The 20,200-nt window shown below is 48.9% G+C and overlaps 1 protein-coding gene across 29 annotated transcripts in view; it reads left to right on the top strand.

The window, feature by feature from the left end:
- The window catches only part of MSI2 (musashi RNA binding protein 2), a 212,775-nt gene extending 193,471 nt beyond the window's left edge, over window positions 1–19,304 (top strand). For 7 of the 29 annotated variants that reach the window (XM_057416711.1, XM_057416709.1, XM_057416712.1 and 4 more), the window contains 3 exons: window positions 14,883–15,037; window positions 16,756–16,833; window positions 19,081–19,304. In XM_057416711.1, coding sequence (XP_057272694.1) covers window positions 14,883–15,037; window positions 16,756–16,797 — 197 coding nt within the window. In that variant the 3' untranslated portion in view covers window positions 16,798–16,833; window positions 19,081–19,304. Of the gene's footprint in view, window positions 1–950; window positions 1,091–14,828; window positions 15,038–16,755; window positions 16,834–19,080 lie in introns of those variants that run through there. The other 22 variants (XM_057416706.1, XM_057416708.1, XM_057416702.1 and 19 more) reach the window with 10 other exon arrangements.
- Window positions 19,305–20,200: the final 896 nt, after the last annotated feature.

Raw genomic sequence — 20,200 nt, 5'->3', positions numbered from 1 at the left:
GCTGCAGCCAGCAGAAAGGGACATTTCCCCTTACTCGTGCTCAGTGCCACTCATAAATTCAGGTGTAGCCAAGCTGCTCACGTGCTGGCAGGGTGAACGCAGCGATGCTTCTTGTAAATCATACCCTCAGTCGACATCCCAGTGACAGGGCGAGAGCTGAGGTCCCTGGAGCACACAGAGGGCTCAGGCCACATCCATTCCCGCCGGGTGGGATTGTGCTGCCGAATCCCTCGGCTCCTTGTGACAACCTCATCCATTCTTGTATTTTTTTTTAATGAATTGGGACCTGAGCCGTGGAAAATGAGCAAAGTTGAAAGCCCAAATGTGCAAACTCCTCCTAAACAACTTCACTATCAGTGTCACGTTTCGTTTGCATTCACCTGACATGGTTTACATGTAAAACATTCTTGTCTTGTAAAGAAATGCAGTCATGGGGGGGGGCACACGCATTTTTGACATGCATTTGACATGCATTTGACATGGGAGGGGTTCATCTGGCAGGAGAGCGAGACAAGGAAAATTTGCCAGGAGAGGGGTTTCCTTCCTCCCTCTGCGGTTCATTGACAAGTCTGAGATTTTTCCAGTTCCCAACCTGTTGCCACCAGCTATTCCTCCCTGGGGACTGGAGACAAAACCCATAAGGTCATCCATAATCCAGCCCAATTCCCACTGCTTGGCACCAGGAGGAGCAGCACAGGCTCCCATGGGCACACTTTGCCCGCTGAGAGGGCTGGTGGCACACAGAGGTGGGACGAGGCGGTGCCACGGCACCAAGAGCTGCTCCCCCCTACCCCAACCCCTGGCACATCTGGATTTTGGGCGCCAGTCCCCGGCTTGCCAGCGCTGCCTTTGAGCCCTGCGCCCTGACAACCCCTTACTGTACTTTATACTTGCCAGCTATAACAAATCTCGTAACGTGAGCTACTGACCTTGATGGTGAGTGTGAGCAGTTATGTTTTGTTGTTTTCTCTCTTGCTTGGTTGGGGCTGCTGTGAGAGAGGGTGTCTCTGAGGCATACTTTCCGGCCTCTCTTACACTCGGACGTGCACACCTCCTCTCAAACACTCTTCTGAGCGCTCTCAGCGGGAAGGTTTGTCCACACCTATTAATCCTCTCTCAGTGTCCAGCTTCTTGTTAGTAGCAGCTGGTTGCATGTTTTTTGCTTGTTCGGACGAAACGGTTCCAGAAACGACTCATACCAACTCTTGAGAAATGTCTCTATTTTTTTGTACACTTTCTTTCTTTTGATGTTTTTATTAATTTCCCTTACTTAAAAAACAAAAACACTTGTCGTCCCGTAAAACATTTCACATCTCCCCTTGCCTGTTCTTAGAGTGTATGTATCTGTGGGACTGAACTAAATGCATGCACTGTAGTAGTCGTACTGGTAGCAGTAGATGTAGTTGTAGAACATGCATTGTTGAGTTGATATTATAGGTATCATCAACGTGAACTAGCGTGGCAGATAAAAGCATAGCCTTGGTTTGATTGAAAGCGTAGGACTATCAATACAGCAGAGAGCTGCTGATGGCTTGGATCCATAGTGCCCTATTTGTTAAATCCCATTATCTGGAAGTTTAAATTGAAGCCGGCTGTAGGTAACCTACACCCTCTGCACAAGAACCCGCACATGCTCTTATGTTGATAGGAAAATTGCCTCTTTTTTTTCAAATTAACCCCCCTAGGAATTAAAACACTGACTATAACGATATTCTCTTCTTTTTATTTTGTATTAAAAAAGAACCTGAGATATTTTTTAAGTCATTTTACAGTCATGGTCTCTTCATCAGCCTCTTACTCGTCCATATTAGCCCATAGAATCATTCGTTGGCAGTCGTAGACCGGATGTGCCCAACGCAGATCACTCCATTTGGGTATCTAAGTGATAGTGTGTGTGTGAAGCAGCTTCCCACAGACTGTCCTGAGACATGAAGCCATTGGGTTTAGGTCATAAACCTCCAATGTTGTTATGCAGCCAAGACTCTGAGCGAGTGATGGGTCGTACTCATTGCCATGTCACCCAGCTTGAGGGGTGTTTTGAAATGAAGAGTTAGCATTTCATGAATAGCAGCTTGAGGAGGTCGAGGCAAGTCCATCGTCTCTGCCATCGAGCCAGCACGCGTCTTTGCTTCCTGTGCCCCGGTTTCTGTGCTAAACTTCTTGCACAGACGAAGCTGCAGCCTGTAAATTTAGCAGCTGGTAATTGAGATCCTGCATTAGGCTTTGGATTATTTGTTTGGTTTGTTGCTTGACAGAAAGCATCCTGCTGGGAGTAGAAAAGATACTGTCTGGCATGGTCACACCTTCCCTCCTCCCCGCAATCCAGATGTGCTGAGCTGGAGCGTCTTCCCGCTCCGCTGGGGGTATCAAGGCAGGCTTTAGTGCACGTATTCCAGCAAGCGCTTGCAGAGGAGATAAAATATCCAGAATGGGCTTTCAAAATGTAATTAAGGATTTGTATCCGCTCCTTACCTCTAATAGAACATAAAGTAAATCAAGCAAACAACTGCGGATGGGGCTGACGCGATGCAAGCCTGCGCAAGGCAATCTGAGCCTCCCCTATTGCTTTCCTTAGTGCTACCAGGGAGCTGAGACACTTGTGCATCGGGGGGGGGAATAATTTCACCCTTAGATCTCAATCTGCCAAGGAGACGGGGGACCCACTGTTTAATGCACCAGGCATATGATGAAGTGAGGAGTGTATCTGAAAGTCAGCAGAGCGACAAATTGCATGGGGCTTAGGAAGCCTTGTCTTACACTTAAAGAAGGGGCTCTAAAAATCTAATCTTGTCATTAGGCACCCATAGTGTTGGCAAATTACGGCCATAAAAAGTGGGACAACGGTTGGTCTGCGTGTGCGGAGGGAGAGGAGCCAGCACCAGCTCAGAAATGTCCTAAGGAGCGTTTCAAAGAGCCGGCGGTGAACCAATTTGGGATTTATACGGCCCGTTGATAGGGCTCCCTTGTGGCACAGCGGCTCTGATGGAGCTGCTCTCCCTCTTTTATTGTCCTATATAAAAGTACATAAAGTTTAAGGCGAGCTGTGTAATCTCAAAAGCCAGAACCTAACAAGTGGACCACTTGGGAGCAGCAAGCGGGCTGGAATTTCTCACTCCACTGGAACCGCCGGTAATTGTGTGACAGAGCCTGGCAGCTGATGCATCGGGAAATTAATGGCTGCATCACATGTTATCCTTTGCTTATCTTCATAGCAGAGGCTCTGGGGAGCATTGCAGGGGGCCCGGAGAGATGGGGGGACCCCATGCCATGGTGGGCTTTGGTGAGGGATGGACACAGAGGCAGTGTTGTGTGTTAAAGAGAAATCACAGCAATGTGAATACACCGTGCATCTCTGCTTAGTGTGGCGTGGCTCTAGAGGAGGCCACGCTGCATTTCTTTGGTTGGTTTTGGCCTCATTCTGGGCAATATCCTCTTTTCTGTAGGCATTATAGTTACTTTTCTGGCTATTACCCAAATAAAGAAAGGGAGTCATTTTGGTTTGGGTACAGCAGCGTTATGCTGTTCCAAGGTGGGGATCGCACATCCTACAGTGCCAAGGAGAAGATTCAGTGCATCTAAAACAACTGGGCCCTGCTGCTGTTAGGCCTTAACCACAGCAGCAGTTGGTTCACAGGGCTCCTGGCTGAAGTCTAATGTGGTTAAAATGCATCAGCTTTAATCGATAATTTTGTAATAGAAAACCTTGTGCACTTGCTAAATCATCTCCAGGGCAATTAGTGACCCCCTCTGAAGTGCAAGGCTTAAGTACAGTGGAAGTTAATCTTGAACAAATTTAGCAGCTGACTTTTAATAGTCTTTTCAATCAGGAGAATTATTTTCAATGGGAAACCACTCCTCATCTGAGCTCATCCCTGTGTCCCTGCTGCTGCTCTTGGCACTCGGGAAGTGGTAATGGCGTGGATGCTGCCTTGTGCAGGCTTGTTGCCCATGCAGGGACTGGGTTGCTGGTGCTCTGGACCACGCCAACCACTGGGCAGTTGTGCTCCAGCCCTGCAAAGCCCTGCAGCGGGCAGTTATCAGTGTTCCATCCCCTTTCACCCAGTGGAAGTGGAGGGTTGAAGCTCTTGGCTGCTGTAATCAGACTTTGTTCCATGGGAGATGCAGACGAGTCATTGTAAAGTTTGAAACGGGGACCTTCAGCATGAGCTCTGCTGTGCAATGAGATACTTGGGTCCGTGAGCATATCTCATACATTTTAATCACCAAACATGTAAAGTATTGACTGAGCTGAGGGGTAACTTGACTGGCAGCACTCGCAGGCTGCTCCCCGTTAGTGCAACAACTACTAAATGGGACGTGGCACACGTTTTACTGATGTACTATTGTATTTTCATGCTGATTCTTTCCCCAGGTGCTTTAAAAGTTAATACATAATTACAGTGATTTTTTTATCCCCCTCTCCTTTCTGAAATAGAAAACAGAAAGAAGCAGTGGAGTTTTGCCTTGAAGCAGATGTTAGCGTGCATCTGGCACTGAGCTTGAGCGCGGTGGATTAGTGGTTGCCAGAGAATGCAGAATTGGTCTGCAGGTATAGAAACTTGAGCTATTTGCAAACAATAAACTCACACAGCGGGGTCTTTTTAAGGGTGTTTTCTGACAGTGAAGAGCCCAGCACTTTGTGCCGTGGGGAGTCTCAGGTGTCTGTGGCCAAATCCTCCCTTGCCAGAAGCTGGGGTGTTAGGTGCTGACAGCAGAGCCGGTGCCACCAGCTCTCCCCAGGCACCATGTGGTGGGCAGCAGCTTCTCTTGGTGTTTTCTCATCAGTGAGCTCAGGTTTTCCTCTTGGGGGGAGGTGTTACCACCCGCTCATGCCACTGAGGACCCCTGGCTCCACCTTGCTCCAACCGTGGCTGTTGATGTCTGTCTGGCCAAGCAGGGATGCTCGAAGTGCCAGCTCCTCTCTCTGTGCCGGCGCCTGGTGCAGACTCTCCCGCAGATCATTGCACAGAAAGCACTGGGGGTTGTGGGCAGAATTTCTCTTCTGCTCCCAGGATAACCCCTCTGTGCCCCCTTCCATCCATCCATCCATCCCACCGGGGGTCCATCAGCAGTGGGAAGGTGCCCCCTGGGCAGTGCCCTCCTGCTACGGCAACTTAACATATGCAGCAAAGCAAAGAGCAGCTTTTGTTTTAATTTCCCCCCTCTATTGTCTGTTATTGTACAAAAGGCTTCAATTTAAAATTAACAGGAGTGATAGCCAGTTAATGCGGTACAGTGGGAGGCCAGAGTTTCTGTTGCTATGGCAATGGAGTTCGGCTCATTTGTTTTGTAGATGAGTAATTACTACGCAATTAGAGTAGGCTAAAAATAAAGGGGCCTTTTGTTCCCTGTTACTCATTAATATTAATAAAAGACCTGTCCGGGCTGTGGTAAACAATTAATGCGGATGTGGTTGCCCGTGGTAAAAGTAGCAGCAGCTTTCGTGCTCCTCAGTGCGAGGTGAAAGCGCCGGCGTCGCCTGGCTCGGCTCTTCCTTCATTTTAAAGAGAAGAATTATTAGAGCGAGGTCTGCGTTAGCACAGCATCAACAGCTTGAGCCTTGTTTGCCACTTGGATGGATGGTAATAAGTGTTAGAGCTTAACGTGCAGGCACAGGCAGCAGGTACCGTGCCGGGGTCAGGTACTGCGGAACAGGGAGCATCCGAGTTGAGAGACAGAGAAGCACAATGGCAGCAGTTCCCTGGTGCAGGCTTCCCTCCATTCATCCCCCCTTGCCTGGTGTTGCCCAAGGAAAAGCCCAGGGCAGTGCTGGTGCTGGTGCCTTCTCCAGTGAGCAGCGCTGGCTGCAGATGCTCCAATGCAGCGCATTAACAACCGTCGAGCACCAAAGAAGAGTGAAAGGAAACCGTCGCAAGCACTTGGTGTGAAGTATGTAAACATTAAAGCATGCCAGATTTTAAATTAACTGTAAAACCAGTTAAATTGACAGAGAAACCTGTTAGGAAGATGACTAATGGGATGGTTTAGTTACGTCCCTGTTTTATTTGCTTGTCGCAAGGCAACTGATGAGCATCTCTTGCTGGCAGGGAGGGCAGCAGAGCTGGGCCATGCCTGTCTGGTGGGTGCAAGGAGCTGTGGGGTAGGCACCTCATGGCCCCGGGGTGCTGGGCACCCCTAGAAGTGGCCGTAAGTAAGGTGGAGCCTCTCCAACAGGCAGCAGAGGCACTGAGTGCCCCTGACCCAAACCCCTCGAGTGCCGTGCTGGGGCGGGGGGGTTGCAGCCAAATGGGAGCTGCATCCCTCCCAAACTGTTTAACTAATGGAGGGAAGCGTAGTACAGCCTTTGTAAGGTCGACATTTGTTTGTTGTTAAGGATCTAATTAGAAACATGAGAGGGAGCTGAATGGCTGCTTGCTCGGCTAATTAGCGACATGCACGAAGACCACTTTGAACTTCAAGGACACAAAGCTATTAGCGCTTACATCAAAAATGGATTAAACTTCTGTGCTTTTATAATGATTAAAGATGAGCCGCTCGAGAGGAAATCCTTTTGTAAGGCTGTGACAAGAGCTGGCTCCCTGATTGCAGCCCCTGCAAGCGCAGCTTTGTGTGGCCCGGCGCGAGGGTGACACGGCTAACTTGCAGCATGGAAAAGGTGATTAGGCAATAAATACTGATTGCTTGCAGAAGATTGCAGCCAAGCTGGGAGTGCATTTATTTGTGCTGCTACGTAACTGCAGGGCTTAGAAGAGATGAATGTGATGAATTTTGTGGCTTTTCCTCTGCAAATTGGTGCAAATCGACAGCTTCCAGGTGTTGCTGATGCTTTGGATGCGTTAATCACAGTATTTCATAGAGCCATAGAATCCCAGACTGGTTGGGGTTGGAAGGGACCTTAAAGCTCCTCCAGCTCCAACCCCTGCCACGGGCAGGGACACCTTCCACTGGAGCAGCTTGCTCCAAGCCCGTGTCCAACCTGGCCTTGAGCACTGCCAGGGATGAGGCAGCCACAGCTTCTCTGGGCACCCTGTGCCAGTGCCTCAGCACCCTCACAGGGAAGGGCTTGTGCCTAATATCCAACCTAAATCTCCCCTTTTTCCTTTTGAAGCTGTATTTAGCAGAAGCAGGTGCTGCTCACGTGTCTGCAGCATGCACAAGAGGGACAGTGGTTGCATTTTCAGCTTGCCCAAGCTCGTGGGACCCCCCAGCTCTTGCTCTCTGCTCGCCTAAGGTAGTTTAGCAGTTAATATTGTGTCCCTGCCGCCTGCACGGGGGCCGTGTCAGGAACAGTTGCCACAAGATCCCATCTTCCATTATCACAGTGACGTGTCCAGCTCGGTTCCCAACAGCTCGGGCTGCTGCGGGTCCGAGGGGTGCGAATGGCTGTGAGCATCCCTGCTCAGGGGCTGTGCAGCACTCCCTGCCCGAGCCCTGCTCACTTCCAGCAGTAATTGCTGAGCTGGGAACCTGTTCACCACCCACTGCTTTCTGTCGTTAGCCCTGCGATGTTTTGATGTGTGAAGCTGTTTCCGAAGGGGCTGCAGAGGCAGAACAACCTTTTAAAGTGTGACTGCAGATGGAAAATAACGCACAAATAGTACCTTGTTACGGCAGATAGCTGCTCTCGGTGTCTCTTGGCTTCAGCACCACTTATTTTACTGATGAGCCCAACACTTGCTGTATTTTTCTCCCTGCAGGGCCAGTATAGCTGCAGGGGAGGGACAACTGCTGCTGCTAACCCGGGGCTGCCTGCCTGCTCCCCATTGCAGAGCCGTGTCGGGGTGACAGAGGAGGCACAAAGCTCGTGGTTTGATTTTCCAGAGTCAGGACTGAACTGGCTGTCAGAGGCAAGACATCTCCAGATCTTCGTAGTTGCAGAGGAGCTCTGTCTGCCACAGGCTTCTTAGAGAGAGGTGTTTGCTTTTCAAGGCTGCTTGGGAAGAGCAGAGCAGGGAGGTCCCCATGAGAGATGTGCTAAATGGCACCTCTAATTGTAGCACAGGGTTTATTTGGTTTTCTGGTTCAGTTAGTTGGGAGCTGTTTGTACGTTGCTCCTGCCCAGAATATCCGTGTGTGTGCAGCTCATTATCGCTGAGACATTTCTGAGTTGGAGCATTGATGTGAACTGGAGGTTGTGCCGTGTGCTGCCTCAGACATAAAGCAATACTGGGTGTAAAAACACGGGTACAAGAAAGCAATGCTTCAGCCTGACTGCAAACGAACGTGTTTGTGCCTCTTGCTGGAGCTGTATGCAGGGATGGGTATAGAAAAAGAGCCCAAATGTGAGCATGTAGTTCTCAGTGGTGTGCTTGTGCGCTCCTGTGGCCTCGACAGGCAGTGGAGGACCAGGAGCACTGCTGTCCTATTGCAGACTGGCATCAATTTGTACATCCAATCTTGGGTAAATCACATCTTGCTTGTTAGCATCTCTGAAAAGCAAGGGACAAGCTCCCATTAACTTCAGCCATGAATGCACAAAAGAATTAGTGTTGGCCAGGCTATGTGTAACCCGGGTGCAGTGCTAGCTAATGGCATTCATGAGGCTCTGAGCACTAATGATGTTTGCATGTGGTGGTGAAGTTTTCCTGTGGCTTGTTATAAAGTGTCAGCATCCCACTGTGGTCGCTGGTGTGTTGGTCACGCACACTGCAGTGTGGTGTTAGTGCTTATGCTGCACGGGATCCCCAAGGAAGGATGTGAGCTTCCCTGCTCCAGTCTCTGTGGGTTTACTGTAATGTCCTCTGCTGTTTGTGTGTGGGTCATTGCAAAGGCAAGGCAGCAAGCTTGAATGCTTGGGAATGGGGTATTCCTTCTGCGAAAATCACCTGTTAAAATCCAAATGGCTCCAATTAAATGCCTCCAGACTGTGATGCAGTCTCCTGTCCTAGCTTGGCTGCTCAGGACCCTGCTTTGCTGAACCCATCATGGGCAGCGTACAGATAAATACCATCCGCTCCCTCCCTGCTGCCACCAGGGCTGGGGTACCTGCTCCCCATCAGCTCACCCTGCCAGGCTGCTGCCAAATGGCACCTCCCTGCCCTTGCCCCCGTGCCCTGCCTGTTTCCATCCCTGTCAGCAGCGTCCCATGTTGTTAGATCATTTACTGCTTCGAGCTGGTAGATGAGATTTGCAGCATGTTATATGAATTTTTCATAAAGATAGAAAAACAGCCTAATCTTGTGAGCTTTGAGTCTTGGTAGTGGGTAATGGCTTTGATTTAAAGCGTTTTGTCTTAATGATAGTTATATTGAAAATTTCCTGCTGCTTTCAAGCACATTTAGTTATTATCATAAACATTGATGGTAGAAATGCCTGCCAAATCGTGCGTGGCTGTTTATGGTAGATGAGAGAGTCATCCAGGAATTAGAGAGCTGCATCAACAAGTTGTCAGGAAGCCTGTTGGTACAAGCAGCCACCCCGGGGCTGGCGGGACGAGGCAGGGACAAGGAGGGCATCAGAGGACAGAAGTGCAGCTGTGTCTCTGCAGGGTGCAGGTAGGGACGTGGGTGCTTGGGAAGGGGGAGAAGCTGGGGCAGCTCCAGCCAGCTCCGTTCTGCTCGCTCAAGTGCCAAATGTATTTGTGGCTGGGATAAAGGCACTGTAGCTTGTCCTGACATCTCCTGCCTCTTCTCAAAGAGGAGATCCAGTAAATCACGGGCCGGTTTCGAGGTGTTTGTCTCCTGTGCCCTGCGGCTGGGAGGGCAGCCACAAGTCTCTGTAACCACGTTTTGCACCGCTCTTCACCTTCCTTCTGGTTTGTTTTGGCTTCTGAAATTCTCATTTGTTATGTGTTAAAGTCAAGCAAAACCACAGTAGTTAACAGAAGGAGCCAGTGGTGTTTTAGTCTTTGTGGTTTGGTGCTATAGAAGAGGGATCAAGGTTGTCACCAAAGGCTCCATGTGGGCTGTGTGCAGGGGACTGTGATCCCCATGCAGGGCATGTCTTACACCTCAGAACACATTTCACCTGCTTTATTTCCTTCGGAATACAGTGTGCTTGAAAGCCTTGCTTTGTCATCACGTCTAACAAGGCCCTAAGGGACCAACCGTCAGCCCAGCACCAAGCAAGTTCTCCTTGTCAAAATCCTTACCTTTCTTCTCCCTTTCCCTCCCTCTTTCCCTTCATCATCCGTGCCTGCATTGAGTTTATTTGGGTGGGATTCCAGCATCCGACTTGTGCTTTCGCAGCTGCCCGAGGCGTTCAGAGCCTCATTAGTGTAACGCACTGCTCACCAGGGCTAATGCCGTAATGACTCTAGAAATTTCTCTCGAGTTCATTGCAGGAGAGTTTATCTTTCAGTGGTGACCTTTCTTGTTGAACGCAGATGAATGTGTGCAGGGTCTGTGTTAACATGGCAGTGTGCAGGAGAAGGCACTCGATAAGCGAGCACCCTCCCTGCTCCCAGCAGAGCGTTTGCAGCACTGAGCATCCTGAGCCTGGGCTGCCGGGTGCGTTTTGGGCTCCAGCCCTTGGCTCCTTGACATAAATCACTTGTCTGAGCGGTGCGTTGAGAAGCATCGTACACGCGCGTTAACCGTGGATAAAGGCAGCTCTGCTAAAGGCCACCAAGATGAGTCAGTAATAAACCAGCTTTGCTTGTTGAAGCACTGTCTTGAGGCTATGGATGCGTGTTGAAATCCTCTGCAAATTCATATTTATTTTAGCAGGAAGACCTTCAGCAGATTCTCTTTCAAGGAGATGCAGCTTGGGCAGAGGAGAGGGGGCAGTGAACGTGCATGGTTGCACCGAACACATCCCTGAGGTGGGATGGGCACAAGCTGCAGCAGGGAAGCACAGCAAACCCTGGCCTTTGCCAGCAAAACCTGACTGCTGTAAATACTGAACGCTGGCAGTTGTATGTGGCAAGGCACCAATGTCCTTTTATCCGTTTCCAGCCTTGGCAGCGATGACATTCCTCTGTCTCTTCCCATCGCCTCTGGAATATGGAGGCAGCACCGATGTTTGTTGTGGCTCTCCCCGCCACCCATTCAGACAAGGTCCAGCTCTCGCTGTGCCAGCCAACACTTTGCATTTTAAACAAGGCTGTTCGGGCGCTCTTTCATGAACCCACGTTTGCTTCAGTGTCTCGTGCCCCTTCTTGCTTTTCCCTCGTTGCTTTTCGGTGCTCCCCAAGCCACGGCAGCGCAGGGCTGAAGCTCCCCAGAGCCTGTCCCTCTGGCCTGCAGGCGAGCGTTCACTCTGATCAAAATTCAGAGCCTCAGAGGAAGTTAAGGTAGGAAAAACCACAGCAAATTCAAAGTGAAGCGGGTGCCATTAAACTTCCTTGTTCCCATCACTGCCACATCTCTTGGCTGCTGTCTCTTGATCTCCACCAGCATAGGAAGGAGCTTCTGTAACCCAGAGGATGGGGGATCGCTGGGGCTGAGGAAGATAAAAGTTGGTTAGCGGTGACTTACAGACACATTTAATCTTCTGCACATCTTTGCTGACTTTGATCTATTCCAGGGCTTCCTGGTGATACTTGGGATTGCACATTATGTGTAGAGGAAACCCTTGAGTTGGAGGCACTTATCTGCAGTCTCAGAGCTGTGAAAGCTTCCAGTGCAGGGTGGTTTCCTGGGCAATTGGTTGTTAAATTGGACCTGACCCATTCAGAGCACGTTGGAATTGGGTACTTTGACTGCCAGGCCTTTCTGAGTGCTGGCAGTGCTTGTAAGGGGAGGAGATGGCCCTGCCAGCCCCCAAGCAATGGTGAATCAATCCGATGGGTCCTCCCAAACCGAAGTCAGGAGATCAGACCAGGCAACAGGTCGGGCTTTGCTCCTCGTCTCTATTGAGTGGCATCAGGACATGGTCGGTGATTCCCTCCCCTTTACTGGGGCAGCAGTCCCCTGATGGTTTCTCAGCAGTGTGCTTCCAAACTCCTGCCCTTAATTATTTCCCATTCTCACCGCAGGATGTCGGTGGCCAGGGGAGAGTCTCGGATTCCTTCCAGCCTGAAAGGCATTAATCTTAATGATTCCGGCATCTCGGAGCAGCCACAGCTCTTGGACAGCTTCTGCCTCCTCCAGCAGCTGAGCTGCCATTGGGAGCTTTGTCACACATATACATGTCCCCAGGGAGTCTCACGTTTTCTTTGAGGACTGAAACAGTGTCTGCAGGATTCGGGTTTTGGTTTTTTCTCCTTTGTTTTAGTCCCAGATTGTTGCAGGTGTGTGTAAACCAGATTTGTTCCCAGGTATTTCTTACCAGAGCACGTCACGGTTTGCATGTTGGGAGGGTTGTTCAGGGTCCCTTTGCTGTTGTTTCAGAGCGATGGTTAAAGTGCCTCTGGCTCCAGGTGAGCTTGTGTGCAGCTATTGGAAGAAGACAACTCTTTAGCAGCTCGCCATGGCTGAGTGAATCGTTTCTGAGGGGTGCTCACCCTCCTAGCAATTACAAGAGCTTTTCTCTTTCCTTTATTGGGGCCGGAGCAAAGTGTCAGCTCTGTAAAAGCTTCCAGCCCTTCCTGTGCAGCGTTCCAGGCGTTGTTCTGCAGGGAGCACGGAGCAGTGCCGGGGCATCCCAAGGCTCCGCAGCGGTTCCCGGGTGATGGAGCAGCGGGTGTGCTTTTGGCATGCCCGGCTCTCTGCAGGCACTCCTGTGAGCGGTGTGGGGTCCTCACCTGATGTGCAGCAGGTAGGAAATTACCTTTTCCTTACATTCCATAGCCACAGTCAGAAGGGCTTTTGAATAACCAGTTGCCAGCTTTCTGTGTGGATGAAAGCTGGGATTTCCACTCTTCTTAGAGATGTGAATGCCAGTGGCCAGGGTGGGATATTTGGTGGGGACTGAGCATCTCTCCCTGGCTTATCAGCCTCTGTTTGCTGTTCTCCTTGCGAGGTTTAAGGACATGACAAAGCGTGTCCCCTTGTCACCTATGCACAGTCTATAGTTGCAGGTTAATGACACAGAACTGCCCCTCTGGATGCCACGGTGTCTGTGTGTCTGTCCCGTTAGCCACAGCATCACCACACTCATCAGCACATGGTGTGGACACAGCAGCGGGTGGCTTTGGGCACCATGTGAGCCAAGGCTGGTCCCTGCTCCTAGTCCCAAGGTGGTGATGGTGCCATGGGCTCTCCTGGTGCTGCTGTGGGGCTTCACAGGAGTACCTTACTGACAGGATCCCCCCTTACCTTACCCCGTCCCTCTGCTGGCACCAGCCAGTTGGGTTTTCTGTGTGCCTTGGCAGTAAAACTCACATCCATTTTATTGAACCAGGAGGAAGAAAGAGGGGAAGAAGTGCTAGCTTATAGCAATAAAGGGCTTTTGAACATCTCAGCTGGATATTTTTCTTCATGAGTGAGCAGGCCAAATGTTATCTTGACATTTAATCTTTAATAATCAAAAAAGGCGCTTTGTTTGCCAGTGAATTCCAAAATCTGTTTATTCTCCCATGCCTTATTTCTTTTAACTTGCTAGCTTAGATGTCCTACTTACTTTCTCCTGCTGCCAGTTCAGAGCTGCGTTAAATCAGTCATTTTGTGAGATTTAGTTCCCTGTCACTGCAGAGCTGCCAGCTGGGCTCTTTTTGACCAGTTAATTCATTCGGTTGAGGAATGGGGACCTCTTGGGTGAGTGGTGCAGAGGGAAAGGGTCAGGGCAGGAGAGGTGGTGGCCCGCTGGACTTGTCCCACCGCGGGCGTGTGTACACCAGCGTGCTCAGGCTGAGTAAGCAGGAAGGCCAGTGTTAGCTGTTTGCAGTGTGTGTCTCGGTGCTGCCGGTACCTGCATGCAGCAGGGATGTGGTGGGATGCAGTGGACACGGGCAGGGAAGTCTCCATGTGCTTCCAGAGGATCGTGCAAGTGCCACTCAGGTGTAGCTCCAGCTTCCCGCAAGCCATTTCCATCCAGCTCCTCCCAGTCCGCTAACTTTTCGTTTGCATTGAAACTCCTTCCTCATAAACCCTACATCCAGAAGCAGCTGTGAGAAATGCCAGAAGCCTGATCATCTAACATGCTTTAATACCGAACCTTCTTCTTTAGTGTCATCCTTATTTACATTGTTTTTCTGTCTCAAAACTAAAAAGAAAAAAGGGAGGAAAAAAAATCAGATTTTCTTTTACTTCCACGTTAGGAGGTGAGTTCTCATCCCCCCTCTGCAGTTCTTTTTTGCTTTTGATCTTTATTTCTTTGTTTGATTTTGGTTGATGTCCCAAGCATGGTTTTGGAGACGAAGGTAGGTCTTCGCTCTCCAAATCGAAAGGAAAAAGATTAAATAAAGCAACACTCTCCTTGCTTCACATTTAAAACCAACAAAAATCAATCCAAACCGTTCCATTCCGTACCATTTAAAACAAATAGAAATGAACTATTGAGCTATTTCAACAGCTTTCTGATTGAAAAGGGCGGGTTTTTTTTCCAAAGTATCGAATGGATCCAAAAACGATTTTCCTAGACGTGATTGAAGTTATTTGCTGTCAACATTTTAATATCAATATTACCACAATGTGTAGTCTCAAACTAGTTCCTTTGTAGTTTGCATGGGATGTGAATGCTGTCTCGGCGTGCCCAGACCTAGAGAACTTGTTACTACTGCATGAGCATCAAGTCAGATGTTGAAAAATACCTATTATATTTTGTGATAATTTGGTGAAAATGAGCACCTCCAGTCTCTGGTTGCAGTAGTGTGTTGAATGATTGTTCTTTTTTTTTCATATATATCCATATATATATATATTTTTGGAGCTCTAAGCTTCGTAGTAGTACGGGCTGACTCTTATCCAGTACTTGCTCTCCTATCGCATGGCCTTGGTTAAGTGTTAGAAGTTGGGCCTAGGCTGTTTATTCTGGTGTTTGGCTTTGTAATAACGGTGCATGCCCGGCGTCTGGCCTCATACCCAGCTTTATTCTCTGCACACCAGTCTTGAATAGCTACAGTGCTCAACCGAATTTTGGCGCACCCGCTTCCCCGGCAGGCTCCAACCCAGCCCGACCCGGAGGCTTCCCCGGGGCCAACAGCCCAGGGCCCGTCGCGGATCTCTACGGCACGGCCAGCCAGGACTCCGGCGTGGGTAACTACATAAGCGCCGCCAGCCCGCAGCCGGGCTCCGGCTTCGGCCACGGCATCGCCGTAAGTACCATGCGCGCCGGCGACGCTGCTTCGTGGTCAAGGGTGGGGGGGTCTTTGTGTAATGATGGGGGTAAGGGGTGTGTTGGGTTGTTAGTTAATTGTGACCTGACGGCGAGCGTGGTAGCGCCTTGCTGCTGTAACCTGCTAGAGCTGTGCCCAACTGGAGATGCTGCGCTATTCCAGGTACCATCCGGGCTGGAAGCGCCGGTCTGGTGCCTTCGGATTCAACACGTTTCAAAAGGAAATAGTTAATAGTTCTGGGCTTCAAAGTTCCTGCTTACCTCTAGGGGCTTTATATCAGCCCAACCACCCGTCCCAGCTGATGTGCCCATTTGTAGACAGTGCACTGGTCCCTGCTCCCACTTAAACAAGCGAAAAGGGGCTCATTCATTTGGCTGGGAAAAGGGGCTCATTCATTTGGCTGGAAAAAGGAGCTCGTTAATTTGGCTGGCAGGGGTGGCCAGCAGTCACCCCAGTGAGGGGATGGCTATCCCACCACTGCCTGTTGCTCATCCGTATAACTGCAGCATCCCTGTGCACCGGGATGGATGCTGGCCTTTGCTGACCTCCTGTGTCACATCCAGCCGGGTGCAGCATCCTTAAATCCTGCAGGTTACAAGCGAGTCGCTTCCGTTCTGTTGTCAAGTCGATGGAAAAGTGCCTCCTGCCTGGCGCGTGGGTCTGCAACCGCACTAATGAGGGCAATGAGATCTGCTTAACGGAGCTGCATGCTGGTTTTCGGATCGCGCTGTTTTACCTGTGTGTGTTAGCATGAATGTGGTTGGCCCTCTTTGGTGGCTGTCAGTCTCCCAGACAGAACAACTGCAGCTGAAGTTGTTTCCCTTCCTGTAGTAAAACAATGAGGGTTTTTTTCCTCTTGTGGTAAAGTACAGGGGGCTCCCTCAGAATCGCTCAGCCTGAGCAGAGGATTTCACTCCCTGACCCCATTGGATGAGTGGGGGGTGCAGGAGTGTAGTGCAGACAAAGTTCCTGAGGTTTACTTTCTTATTGTATAAGCAACCAGTGCCCAAAAAGACAAAACCCTCCGTTGGTGCTCAGTTCCCATCCCCATCCTGCCCCTCCCATGGTCACACCAGGGACTTGACAACCCCTTCGGATCAATTCTAATACCAAACAGGGAATATGACTGCTCTGCTAAGAGCTGCATCAATTTAAACTGCCGTCTCTCACCACTTACAACACCTCTTATTTCCATTTTTCACCTGAAGAGAAAGACCTGTTTGTTCTTGAAAACTTGGGCACTTTGACCTCAGCAACATCCTGATCTTTCAAGTAATAGGATACGAGGTGAAAGCCTGGGAGCCCGGATTTGTCTGCACTAACACTTCTCCAAAGAACTGTTCTGTATTTGACTTGCAGATTGGCAGCCTCTTAATTCCCCCAGTAACTGCAAAGAATCCTGTAGCTTTTTTTACGTATATCTTCCTTTAACACTCGCCATTTACTAACTCTGGTTTGAAAAGAAAGAAGGGAAAACCCAAAGCTTGTTTTTGGGGGAATGAGAAGATGATGGTCTTGGAAAGGTAACCCTAGGGTGCAGCACACCGAGTCCCTGGTGACCAGAACAGCTCCTGGAGATACCTATTCATGCTGGCAACACAGTCCTTTCAATTCCTGTGATAATTTCTTGGCAAAATTAATAATCAGCTGTTCCCATGTACCGAGCACTGATGAACTTAACAATTGTGCAATTTTAGGGCCCTTTGATTGCAACGGCTTTTACAAATGGATACCATTGAAACGTTACACATGGTTGGTTGCCATCTCACTTGGAGGTATTACAGTATATACCATTTGTACTTTGTGCTAAACTACCATCTCCCCTATTATTTACTTTAAGTGAACAGTTTTTTCTATCTCCATTTTGTCTTTCCTTGGCCTTTAATCATTCCTTTCTGTGATTTGTGTTACTCAGATCGATCTCACGGGTTGGAAACTGGAAGGCAGATTGGGAGCTAAACCCCCCCAGAAGTCACGTTTTCATAGCTGTGGCACTTAGTGCAGTAATTCGGAGAGTCAAAAGCTCTACAGAACACAGATTGATCCCCAAATCCAGTGGGGAAACACCCAAGTGCCAGCTGACAGCATCCTGATTGGGGTTGCAGATCTGCTACCAATACACTGCTCTAAAAACAGACCAGCCCTAGTGCTTTATTACAGAGCACCCATCATTCTTAATTAAGTGCCGTACCCAACATTAGAGCTAAAAGATAACATTGGAACTAGTAACCATGGAGCGATTATCAAGATGAAACCAAAAATGAAACCTAAGCAAATGAAATTAAAGCCATTACCTGTGTAATGCCCCCTTGGAGCGCCGCCAGTTTCCTCCCCTTTGAACTAAGCTCGAGTTAATTAAATGTTTAATTATTATTATTTTATTTTCCTGGCCTTTGGCATGTTCATCCTTGCAAATAAATATTCTTACCCCGGGAGTAAGAGATGAGGAAAGTCCCTCGGTAAAGGCGGAAGTTACACCCGTGAAACGGCACAGGTTTCCCTCTAGAGCTCTTAGTCCATACAGATAAATGTGATGGATGTGAGAGCTTTCATTGCTCTGCCTTTTACCCAGCACGTCCTGATCGGTGTCCCATGTTTTGCATTCAAAATCAGTGCATGGAATTAGAATTACAGTTAGTCAAGGGGCAGGGAGCTGTGGAAAACGTTGGAGGCTTTAAATTACATAGGAATAGATTTATGTCTAAATTCTGGTGGATAAAGGGGGTTTCTATTTTCTCTTCACCCACTCACACACGCCCCAGATTACCTGAAATTGTGCCATCAATTGATTTGCTCCACCAGGTAGTATTTTTTATGGGAAAGAAGAAAGTGGCTCGAGCGCTTTTGCTTTGATCCCTGTTATTATTTGCACATATCAGTGTGTGTTCAGGGATCAATTTGTTAGAGCCCTTCACGTTTCCTGGGCTGTCAGGTGTTGTTATACCACAGTGGTACACCCCACCAGTGGGAGACCTCAGCACAACAGCCTAACGCACGCTAACAACGCTGCAATAAAGGCAGTGTTCATCGTACTAATGTATTGTAATCATTTTACACTTACCACAACACATCAAACTGTAACCATCATTTACTGGCCAGTATTAAGATCCAAACCATTAATGACTTAAAGCCAGAAAGTGCTTTTAATGGTGCTCATTACTAATTAAAATAAATTTTTGCGAGGAGGAAATGAGCCTTATTATTAATTCTTCAAGGACCACTGAGTTTGAAATCCTTATTGTGGCGGAGCATCCCGAGGTGTCTGGTCCCTCGGCTGCCCCGGGACAGGATGCAGCTGTAGAGGATGGATTTGGCTGAGCTGTGGGTCCCCTGGGACAAGATGTGGCTATTCCCATAGATGTGTGGGTGCTGGTGGTGCCTCACCCTGGGCACAGACACCTGGGGGTGGTTTTGGAGGTCATCCCCAAAAGTGAGTGACCAGGGTACCAAAACTGAGTGACCGGTCCTGGGCATAGCCAGCCCTGCAAGGGCTGCTGCAGAACCGGTCCCTCAGTATTTCCATCCCAACATTAAGCACTATAGGAACAGAGCTTTAGAACCTGAAGCTTCTGTTGCAAGAGGAATCATCGGCACTGCAGTGTGCCCATGTAAAAGTTGTTACTTTCCAAGTACTTTGGCTGTGCCTTTAGAAAAACCTCATTTTAGCCAAGCTGTGTAAATTCCTGCCTGTAACAGATGCCCAAGGAACAGGCTTTGTCCTTCCGATATATCAGGCTGCATTTCATTGTTCCTAAAGCAGACTAGCACGCAGCTAACCCCATCCTGCCTGGAGTCCAGGCTGCTCTCCTCAGGGACTGGAAAGTAAGACCAGTCAATACACTAAACACATTCCCAGAGCTGGGAATGCTGCTGCATTTCAGCCCTGTCGCTCTAATTCACCCTTAGTGTGGATCAGAGCACGCTGCGGCTTTGCAGAGCATCTAGAAGCAATCGGGGGGGTTAAAAATCCTACTTGACCTCGATTAACTCCATGTCCTGTGTCTCCCTTCTCCTGCCTGCAGAGTCTCTCTGGATGTCCGGGCAAGACGGGGCGAAGTTTCTGACGGGGCCCACGTTGGGGTGATCTCATCAGACTTTGAGCACATCATCATCACCGGTAACGCAAACTGGAGGTGGCACTCGACGGACTTAGGTCGTCTAAAAACAAAACAAATCTCTCTCATCATCTCATGAATCTGCTGTACTATAAAAACAACAGCTTTTAAAAGTATGTATATAAAATCCATTTCTTGGTCGTTTTATTTTCTTGATGGGTTCCCCCCCCCTTTTTAAACCTCTCCAAACCACGTTTTTTTCATAGCCTTTTGACATAGTCTCGTAGCCACGTAGTTCTAATTCTTTGTGTATCTAGCAAGAGCCTAACCATAGTGTAACTGTTTATATTAAGAGGTTTCTTTTGTTTTTTCTTTCCCACCTCCCCTCCTTCTCCCTTCTGTTTTATGTAGTTGTTGTTGCTTAAAGGATGCTGAGATGGTGACAGGAGTCTCAGCCGCTGGTACCGGCTCCCCAGCCGGCGGCGGGCACGGTTACGGGGTGGCCTTGCAGGGCACGGGGGGGCACGGGTGAGCAGCAGGTTCTCTAGCCCTTCTTTTCATTTGTGGTGTCTTCTTTAACCTATAATTCTCTCTATTTTGGGCAATAAGGCAAGGACTACAAACTTTTTGTGCGTCCTTTTTTTCTATAAGTGCTTTTTTTTGTTGAAAGAGGTGATATAAGGTTTTTTGAAATCGTGAATTCTGAAAAAAAAAAAATGAAAAAAAAAAGAAAAATACTGTAAATACAATTCCATTAACTACATAGAAACTATTACGAAAGAGAAATACAAACCTATTTTTGTGATGGAGTCAGCCTAAGGCAGTTTCTCTATGAAACAAATGGAAGAAAAGAGACAAGGTGTTAGAGGTTTGCCCGGCCGCCGGCGCTGGCCCGCGGGAGGTAGGTGATGCACACACTGCTCGGCTTGCTCCGTAGGCATGGTAGACCTTCCAGCTCTCCTAGCGTCATACCAGCATCTTCACTATCAGACGTGCACAGCTTACAAAGGAACAGTCTAGTGGTATTGGTTATTTTCATTTCAAAACCTGCTTTTTTTTTTTTTTTTTCCCCAAGACTGGAAAAAAA

Source organism: Pezoporus wallicus, unplaced genomic scaffold (genome assembly GCF_028554395.1).
Source record: "Pezoporus wallicus isolate ANWC-B61680 ecotype Strahan unplaced genomic scaffold, APGP_CSIRO_Pwel_v1 contig_13961, whole genome shotgun sequence".
Taxonomy (NCBI): Eukaryota; Metazoa; Chordata; class Aves; order Psittaciformes; family Psittacidae; genus Pezoporus; species Pezoporus wallicus.
This window is presented reverse-complemented; position numbering and strand designations above follow the sequence as displayed.